This window comes from Drosophila yakuba, chromosome 3R, assembly GCF_016746365.2.
Source record: "Drosophila yakuba strain Tai18E2 chromosome 3R, Prin_Dyak_Tai18E2_2.1, whole genome shotgun sequence".
NCBI classification, from domain to species: Eukaryota; Metazoa; Arthropoda; class Insecta; order Diptera; family Drosophilidae; genus Drosophila; species Drosophila yakuba.
In genome coordinates this window covers 16680869-16690296 of record NC_052530.2, presented here as the reverse complement: position 1 = coordinate 16690296, position 9428 = coordinate 16680869, and the positions used below count along the sequence as shown (strand labels likewise).

At 41.9% G+C, this 9428-nt stretch overlaps 1 protein-coding gene across 1 annotated transcript; it reads right to left on the bottom strand.

The window, feature by feature from the left end:
* Window positions 1-7889: 7889 nt before the first annotated feature.
* Window positions 7890-8946, bottom strand: LOC6537147 (tetratricopeptide repeat protein 12). Its single transcript, XM_002097672.4, has 4 exons — window positions 8760-8946; window positions 8469-8708; window positions 8294-8416; window positions 7890-8239 (listed from the first exon to the last, which is right to left on the bottom strand). Exons 1-4 carry the CDS (start codon window positions 8849-8851, stop codon window positions 8017-8019), a joined length of 678 nt encoding a protein of 225 aa, XP_002097708.1. The 5' UTR covers window positions 8852-8946; the 3' UTR covers window positions 7890-8016.
* Between the last annotated feature and the right edge of the window lie 482 nt (window positions 8947-9428).

Here is a 9428-nt window from a genome sequence, read left to right as displayed (position 1 = left end):
TGTAATATGTATTTTACATATATATAATCGCAAATTTTGAGTCATAAAAATTTTTTTTAGTGGTAGGATTATGAGATTAAGAATTTTTTTCACAACACGGCTAAGCTTTAACTCCCAAGTCAGTTGATTCAAAATAACTTATAGAGAATTAGACCAGGAATAAACGCCTCAGAGCTAGGCTAGTTAATTAACAAAGGTTAAGAGAACGAGACGGACTGAATGAGTGAGAGAGAAGGAAAGAGCTGGATAGTAAGAACGGACCAAGTCGGGCTTCTAAGTAGATTTCGAGCACTTGAGGCGGTGTAAATGAAATGCGGTGCTTCCCCCTCTGGAAAGAGCGCCCAACTCAGTCGTTGTTGATTGCATTGGCAAACGAAGTGAGCAGATTTAATGAAATTTAAAACGCTGTCCGGAACTTGGCCAAAAGGACAGGGCCGATGCAGATTCGCAAGGTGGCCAGTTGGCCAGGTGGTCAGGGGAAGGCTTAGACCTTGGCCACTGCTAATGTTAATTATTTCAACGGACCTTATTTGCCGAGCTTTTCAGTTTTCCCAACGATTTTCTGCATAGTTGGGCTAATGAGAAGTTTAGCCTTCGGCACTGCAAGTAGAGCATAAGCATAAGCAGTTAGGGAAAATGGTAATTAATATGCTAATCGAACCAATTGACGGAGAAATGACTTAATGGCCAAAACCAATGACCGATAACTGCATCAATATTCCGGCCATATCCATGTCCACATGCCGCAAAAACCAAATATCATTCAAATTGCGGTCTACGCAATCAAATTTTCACACACAGAAAAATAAAAACGCTACAAATTATCAAAAGCGTAACAATTTTTGAGTTGCATACTTTTGCGGCCGTGGGGATCAAACAGCACTTGTTGACAGAACCCGCCCGATTTGGTGATATTCCTCTGATAAGCAAACATAAAGCCAAACCGCATTTGTTCTGTGCCTGTTTATTGCCAAATGTGCAATCAACTTTTTTTGCTGCCACATTTTTCAGTTGCAAAACATCAACCAGATGCACATTCCCTGCAGATCGTAGGCTGGTTCAAAAATATTTATTTTCGCATGCGGTTAGCAGCATGAAAATCATTTGCTTTGTGCGCAGTCAGGCTTAATTTGTTTAAAAAACATAATAGTCATTGTTCAATTTCCGAGCAGAAGCATTAGAAAAAAGTAACCTTTGGTCGGGTCTACTGAACTAAACTAAGTAATAAATGCTTTTGTGAACGTACATTATTTTTTTAGATGCCAATTCCACAGAGCACAACAGACAGGCAGACCAAATAGTACAAAAAATACAAATTAAATTTTCATATGAATTATTTTGCAGGTCACGTACTGGGAGGAGTTGGGGCTTATGGACAGGACATGGACATGCGAGGTGGGGTCCCAGCGGGGAATTGACCATTGATACGTATTATGTGACTGGCTGACCAAACTTCATTTCCTCAGCCTGCCCACACGATTTACCATTTCAGCCCACGCCTCCCCCTCGTCGTCCTGTGCCAAGGACCTCCTCCTTTCCCGTTTTACCACCAGCAGCACAGCAAGTTAATTGCTTCGCCTACGTCAATGCGACAAAACGGCAAAAGACATAATTAATAGCAGTGGGAGGGGTGGTGGAGTGCAAGTCCCTCGTCTATCGATTTTCAGGCCGAAAAGAAACTCCGAACTCCGCTGAAGGCAAAAGGACTCTGCGTCGACTGTGCGTCGCAGACTCACTCAACTCGCTGGCAATTGGCCTTTGGCCATAAAGCGTTCTAATATGCGCTTAAGTAGTCAAAGCCTAATGGCAAACCGAGGGAAAGCGGAAAATTCGGGGGAAATGCGGAGTAAACAACGTCGTGTTTGCCCCGCTTAAATTGTTTAAAATGTCAACTTGATTGCGCCTAATTAAATGCCCAAAATCCTCGAGGAAAATAGACTCCGCTGTACAAATTCAGCGGGCATAACGAGACATGGCACACAAAAACTTTCATAACAAGTACAATGAAAATAATTAACAATGCGCACAAAAACTCAATCGAAAGCGATGCCAATGAGACAGCACAATTAGCCTGAGGGGATTCAGTTGTTGGAAGCGAAGTGTGGCTTGAAGGGTTATTGTCAAGTGCTTGGCCACAGGAATTGGTTAGACATTCAATTCCAATTACTCGAAGATTTGTTGCGTAGCAAACGGGGAATTTGCTTGAATTATTTAGTTAGAACAGGAAAACCTAAATGAGTTTATACTTAAATATAAGTTGGTTTTATTTAATATTTGTAGGTATACCTATCTAGGATTGTTTGTAGTTAGGTGGCCCAATTATTTTCGAATGTTTTTTTACCAGAGACAATAAACACACTCGTTCATCAATCACAATGGCAATCAAAATGATTGCTTAATGTGAACAAGCGGACACTTAAGCTGGCAAACATCTGCCACATTAAGTATGAAGTCTTTCAGATACGAACTGCAGCAGCCTGAAGTGATTGCACTTGAATTGAAGGCCCAGTTGTCGGAATCACTCAGAGCTCAAAGTGGGGCAATCAAAATGTGGCCTAAATAAAAGTTAATGCCAGTAGCAGTTGCAGCCGCACTAACAGTAACTCAGTTTAATATACACATATGTACATGTATGCACAAACCACTTAAGATACTAAGGAAGCACAGCTGTGGATCGGCTTCTTGACTGCAGTCACCCACCATCGGCCATAAATCCCCTATTCCTTAGTCTCATTTCTTTATATGCCACTGCCGGCTGGTTTCCCTTGTGGCCAGGGCTTAAAGCAGCCCAAGTTAAACGAACATCAAAAGCCAACTAATTTGGCTGTAAAAATAACATTAAATCACATTCAAGAGCAACGAATAAAGAAGTACCTATTTATATACGTCTTTGTGTATATATTTCGTATGTAGTCGTACATAGATAGAGGAAAATCGAACACACATGTTAGGGTTGCGCTGAGGTATCCACGAAGGTTGCTTACCTTTCGTCGATGCTCCCCTTTCGCTTTTTCGCCCCATCACGATTTGGTCTTTAAGCTTATGTTGCACTTGACTGAGTTTTATGCTTTGATGCTCAATGATTTTATTATTAAAAGCAACTTGTCCCGGTCCAAGGAATCTCCCCCTGGACTGCCATCGTCTGTCTGCTCCGCTTCTCTCTTTTTTGGGGGTTGCCTCCTTTTTAGCCACCCTCGGTCTAGACTCTTGACTCTTAGACTCTAGACTCTGGAAATTGCCAACGGCTTTTCCGGCTGCAGCACCTTCACCTTGGGAGTCGCTTAGCTGTCTAAATATGTCACTTGAATTTGATGACGGCCACTTGCGTAGCAGCCATGAACAAAAAGCAGGAAAAACTGTTGCCTCTGTTCCACCCACACACCCACCCACACATGCGATTAAGTTTCACCCTCTTCGGTTGAGCTGAGTTTTCTTAAAATATTAGTTCCCTTTTTCTTTCGCCCGGTTTCCTTTTTTTTCGCTTGCCTTTGTTTGGGTCGTGGCTGTGGGGAAATTGTTTTGCTGCTTTTTATTGTCATTTTTGTTATTTGTTATGGCCACCCCCTTCCACAGCCACCCTTTCCACTTTTCCGCATCCGCATCCGTATCTCTAGCTGTTATTTGCCCAGACTCAGTTACTGCTACCTCGGGCCATACTCGCACATACTCGCATTTGAGGGCCAGGAGCCAGTTGTCATGAATAATGAAAAAGCAACGTGAATATATTTCCTTAGGTAGTTCGGCAGTGTCGAGGGATCGGCGGAGGTGGACTTGCCGAGGGGGGAATGTGGAAATGTGGAAAAATATTCTATTTCTCACAGAGTATAGTTCATATCGGGGAAATGTTACTATCCCCTTTCTTACATAATTAAGGGGGGGGTAGGGTTTTGAGGGTTCAAAAAAAGTGATTTTTTTTAATTGCATATTATGAAAGTATAGTAACTCAAGATTGTTGTCTGTAAATAGGAAGTCAATCGGAGCAAAACTCACAAAGATATAGCTTTGGAAGTAGGCAGGTCTCGAACGACTACCTGAGTAATCCCTCAGCGGGGAAGACAGCAACAAAAACTTTAAACACGTTTTTCTCAAATCGATGTTTTTTGAGTCGGTGCACTCTGTATCTCAAAATCTATTCAACCGATCGTTCTCAAATTTTTTACAGTATTTCCTTACATAATTTATGAGGTAACCCTGTCGAGATTTTTTCGTTTTTGATTTTAATTTTTTTATTATTAACAACAATAGCCATGAACTTTGGCCAAAAATCGGTATTTTCACTTTCAAGTTTTGTAAAAAGTTCAAAAATTATAATAAATGGAAAAACTCGACAGGGATACCTAGAGGGACATAAAAATTGATGGAAAAACTTTGGGTATTTCATATCAGATTATCCAGTGCTGAGGTATGACGTGCACCGCAAAATGTATTTTTTCTGAGGCGCCTGCGAAGAATTGCTGCCATTCGGTCAATTTTCAATATTTTTCAACCAATATTTCACAGAATATAGTTCAAATACTACTCTTTAATGTACAATAATCAGAAATATATTTACTTTTACCGTACGCCCAAAAAAAAATCTGTAAAAACCTGTTTTTTTCTCCCTTTAAAACCCTACCCCCCCCCCTTAAAGAGCTTATGAAGTGAAGGGTACAAATTGTAGATACACCTTGAGTTGACCTGTGAAAAGAAACTATCTTGTTTAAGTCATAGGCTATTACTACACATATACATACATGTTACTAGTAGAGTAAAAGAGTATACTAAATTCGTTAAAAAGTAAGTAACAAGTAGAAGGAGGTGTCTCCAACCCTATAAATAATATATTTATTTTTGATCAGCGCCAGTAGTCAGTGTTGTTCAATGGGAATTGGAGATATGTAATCTTTAAGTCCTCAATTATGAGATTTTCCACTGGTTTCCCCCTAAAACAAACTCGAATGGTTTGCCAAAGACCTTTCCAACCACCACCAATTGAATTCCTGAATGGATTTTTTGGAAGAAACCCCTCTGGTTTTTATATTTGCCGTAGTTTTGATGTTTTTTCCACACTCAAGGAACGGTCCGTTTTCCTTTTTATTGCACTGCCTTCGATGGGCGCGTTGCTGTTTGCATTCCAAATTCCTTTGCCGACTCGTTGATGAAATCGAAATCAGCTAAGCAAATAAACCTCAATAAAGGAGCCAAAAGTGTCAATCGATGGGGACTCCATGTATTCGTGAATGGGGAGAACGGACGACTAGATAAATCTCAATGCTAATTAAAAGCGAGCTGCGTAAACTTTAAATGAACTGCCAGCCGGAGAGGCCAAATGACAGTCAATGTCAGATGAGTGCAAAATAAACAAAAAGCAAGGAATATTTTTCGCTTAATGAAAAACTTGGCCCAACGCAACGAAAAGTTCAATTCAGGCAAATGTCAGCACAGACAGCAAAAACAACAGCAACAGCTTAGGGGGCGAATGGGACGAGGGGGTGCCCCCTAAATGAAAACTTTTCCCCAACCAAAAGAAAAGGCGATGATATTCGGAAGAGGGCAGAGCAAAGAGGTCGAAGGACTGCAATTTTTGCCTCAAACCAAAGACAACCAAAATGAGTCCCGGATGTGGTGCAAACAAGAAAAACAAAAATGCTAAACCAACAGAATATCACAACAAAACCGGGCAAAATATGTTGCTGTTGGCCTGGCCTGGCCCTCTGTTCAAACCGCAATACAGATAAAGGCCAAATTACTTTCTGGCCAAGAAGTTGCCGCCACGAACCGCAACTTGAAAACCATCGGACAAACAAGGACCCAAGCCTGGGTTATGTTGTACTTTTCCGATGAGTTTATGGGCGATCCTTCGGGGAAAACTTCGCCGCCAGCTGGAAAACCTGCCCTGGGGATCGGGAAAGCGAAAAAGTCTGGAGAAGATTGCTCTAGTGAGTGCGATTCGTAAGGATCCTCGCTGAAGTCGACAAGAGGACGTAGGGGAATCAAAATTACTGACAACCACGAGACAGGAAAGTTTTTACGGCTTAGACGTAAACGAGGAGCTCATAGTGCATAGAACAATATATTGCTTTAAGTTTTGAAAAGAACAGTGAAAAAACAAGGGGATGGAGGAAATTTATTAGAAATAATTGTACAAAGAAGAAAAGTAATTGAAGACAAAATGCTACCAATGGAATTATGTGAATTTCAAGGGATTTACAAACATTATTACAAGCACGAACACTAAAAATTAATGCATTTGCCAAGAAAACCAAGCAAATGGTAAATATTCCCCTCGTAATCCCAAACTTGCTTCATCTACTTCGATTAGGAAAGTTTTGCCTCCGAGCTTAATCCGAGTTAAAAACTTCACCTGCAATAATCATTTGCTGTTGGCCATATAAAGCAGACATTAAAGTCACCTTACCGACCTCGAACCGAATGTAACCGCAAAAACTGGCACACAACCAAGATCCGAAATCCAGCAGTTACCCATGGCAAAAACCCGTAACCAGACAATGTTCGTAGATGGCCAACTGGAAAACTTTCCCATCTCCGGGTGGCCGCTCTATCTGTGCCCCTGTTTTCGGTCGCAAATTGCAGTTGGAGCTCGGTGACAACCACAAAAATAAGTGTTTACAGCATTGATTACAAGAAATGGGCGGTGGTAGTTGAGTTGAGGCAGTGCCTCTGACATCAGAAGCGGGAGTGGCAGCGTTTGATGTTGATTAGAGCTGCACCACGCCGCAAACATTTTTGCATTTCTCAAGATAGTCAGCTGAGATGCGTGCACTTAGAGAATTCAAAGGGATCGATACAAAGTAAACTGAATATACTATTCGAAACCCATTGCCTTCGCTTGGGATTGCTTATCAGAAACTATTCGCTGTTGTTTTCATCCCTGAAAAGGTTTGCACACCTCAAAGGTTTTGTTACTACATAAGCTGCCATTCTTTTTCTTCAGTGCACTCCCGCAGTCAGTTAGCGTGTCAGTAGTGCCAAGGGATTGACCAAGTCTGCAGCTCGGGGCAAATGGGGCTGGATGCGGGGTGGCTTTGGCTGGTTTTGCGGGAATTGGTTTAGGTGTCAACTCTGCGGCCGCACACAATTGACAAACAGTGAAACCCTTTTTGTGGCACTTCCGTTGCGTTTGTTTGCTAGTTTACAACCCTATAACCGCCACCCCATCGCCACCCCTCTACCGCCCACTACCCACAGTCCACTTGCATGTCCTTGCGCCTTGCTGCTGCCGGCTGCCTGTTGTGACAAAAGTTTATACCCCAAGCATTTGAACTGCATTTCATTACGGCAAGGACCCCGGCAACTGGCACTGCAACTGCTTCTGCTCCGGGACTTATTGGCCAGGGGATGGATGTTACGGGATGTAGGGGATGCGGAATGCAAATGGTGTTGGCGCCATATTGAAAGCAAAACTCGGCGGCCCATGCAGCCCACTTTTTCCCCCATTTTCCCCTATTTTCCGCCCTCCCATTTCCATGGCCCGCATTTGCAGCCGCAGCGTCAGTCTTTTGAGGTTTTGCGGGGGGATCCGCAGGGGCTGGAAAACCCCCAACGAAGCGTATAAGTGGCCCTTATCCCCAGCTCGAAGTTGGGGGGCTGTATATTGTATTGGCAAATATTCTCATGACAATAGGAATTTTTATTGAATTTATGCAAAAAATTGCAAATTTCATTTGCCACTAACACAAAAAGAGTGGTGTTCGCAGTTGTGTGTAGTCGATGAAAAACAACAAAAAAAGGAAAACATTTTCCATATTTCTGCAGTACTCACCAAGTTGTTTTTGTGGGTGTGTCTAGCTAAATTTTTTGTTTATGAAAAGTGGACTGTACTTTCCAAATTGAAAGTGACACCAAATGAAATGCATTCCTATTTGATTGAAATAAAAAATCTAAATTTGTTACCCCTTTGTTTATGCTTGATATTCCTTTATTGCTCTGCACAAGTTAGTTCAAATGAAAATGATTTCCAAATTTCACTCGCGATACAAACGCTTAAGAAAGGAGAATATAGTTCTGCTGTCCATTCTAAAATTCAGTTTTAAATTTCTCCAGGAAATAGTCGATGTATTTTTGATCCTTCGGCGATCTGTTGAGCAGTCTAGCATTGGCGATGGCGATTTCAAACTCCGACTCATTGTTCAAACGCGCAAGAGCTCCTGCTCTATAGAGCCAGGCCCTCAAATGGATCGGATCAAGCTTGAAGATGACATAGTCCAGGTCAAAGAGCGCCAGTTTGAACTCCCTTTTCCTAGGATTAGTGGGTTATGGAAGATTGCATAGTTATCATTCCCAAGGAACTCACTTTATTCTAGCCAGAGCCCGGTTGCAATAAAGAACTGGCGAATAAGACACATACTGAATTGCCTTTGAGTAAAAGTAAACAGCCTTTTCATAGTTGGTGCGGCGGTACTCCTCGTTGCCCAATCTGTTTGCGGAGGAAAATATATATTTCTTAAATACTTGAATTATTTGTTTACCTGCGGAAACTGTCTGCAACAATTTCGCGATCTCGTCGAGCTTCGGCTCGATCCTTTGGCGATACGTCCACTTGCCGCATGAAGGATATTTGATTGATATTCGACATCTTTTGAACCCGTTTAAAGTATCGTGAGGATTTCTTGCGAATGTCGCGGGCAATCACTGTGAAGTTGGTGTTGGTAACACCTTCGGAAGGGTCTACCTCCGGCTTTTTCTCCTCCTTGCCCTTGGTGCCAGTGCTGTGGGAAAATCCAGTTAAGTACGGAGGTTAGAAAAGAACAATTACTTACTCCATTTTATTGGCATTCTGAAGGTCATCCAGATGCTTCATCACATCCATTAGCAGCGACCGGTGAGTCAGAAAGCTTTCGTCGGCATCCATTTTTTTGTTTTTTGAGTGGTTTTTCGAGTCGCTTTTAAATGTTTGATCTGTATTTGAAATTCAGTGTGTGAATCAACTGTCAGACCAGACACTCATGTTTTTCGAACGGCCAACTTGGCTAATCTTGTCGAGAAAGCAATTATCATTAGCTTCAGTTTAATGCCTCCTGACTCCACTTCTCTTCCCTTCCCTTTTCCACCCCGCCTGCAACGTGCAACATGCAACATGTGTATGCTGGCAAATTAGACAGACAAGCCAACTGACATCTGGCTCGTTAGCCATGGAGCAGCCTGTGGTTTTTCGGATTAGCTCAATTAAAATTTTGTGGCATTAAAATTGTCTTGGCAGACAGCAGTTGCTGGATTCCGTGTGGCATACAAAATTGTACCAAATCCTCATGCACCCACCGACAACTGCCGCCAATTCACATACATACTTTCATATTTATTTTTCCCAGAAATTATTTAATTGAGTTTGTTTGAAAATTTCTTTTAAATTAAGAAAGTTCTTGCACGTGACGTTTTTTTCACTCTCGCTGGTGATTCACAACTTTATTTGTCTCTGTGAAAAAGGGTAA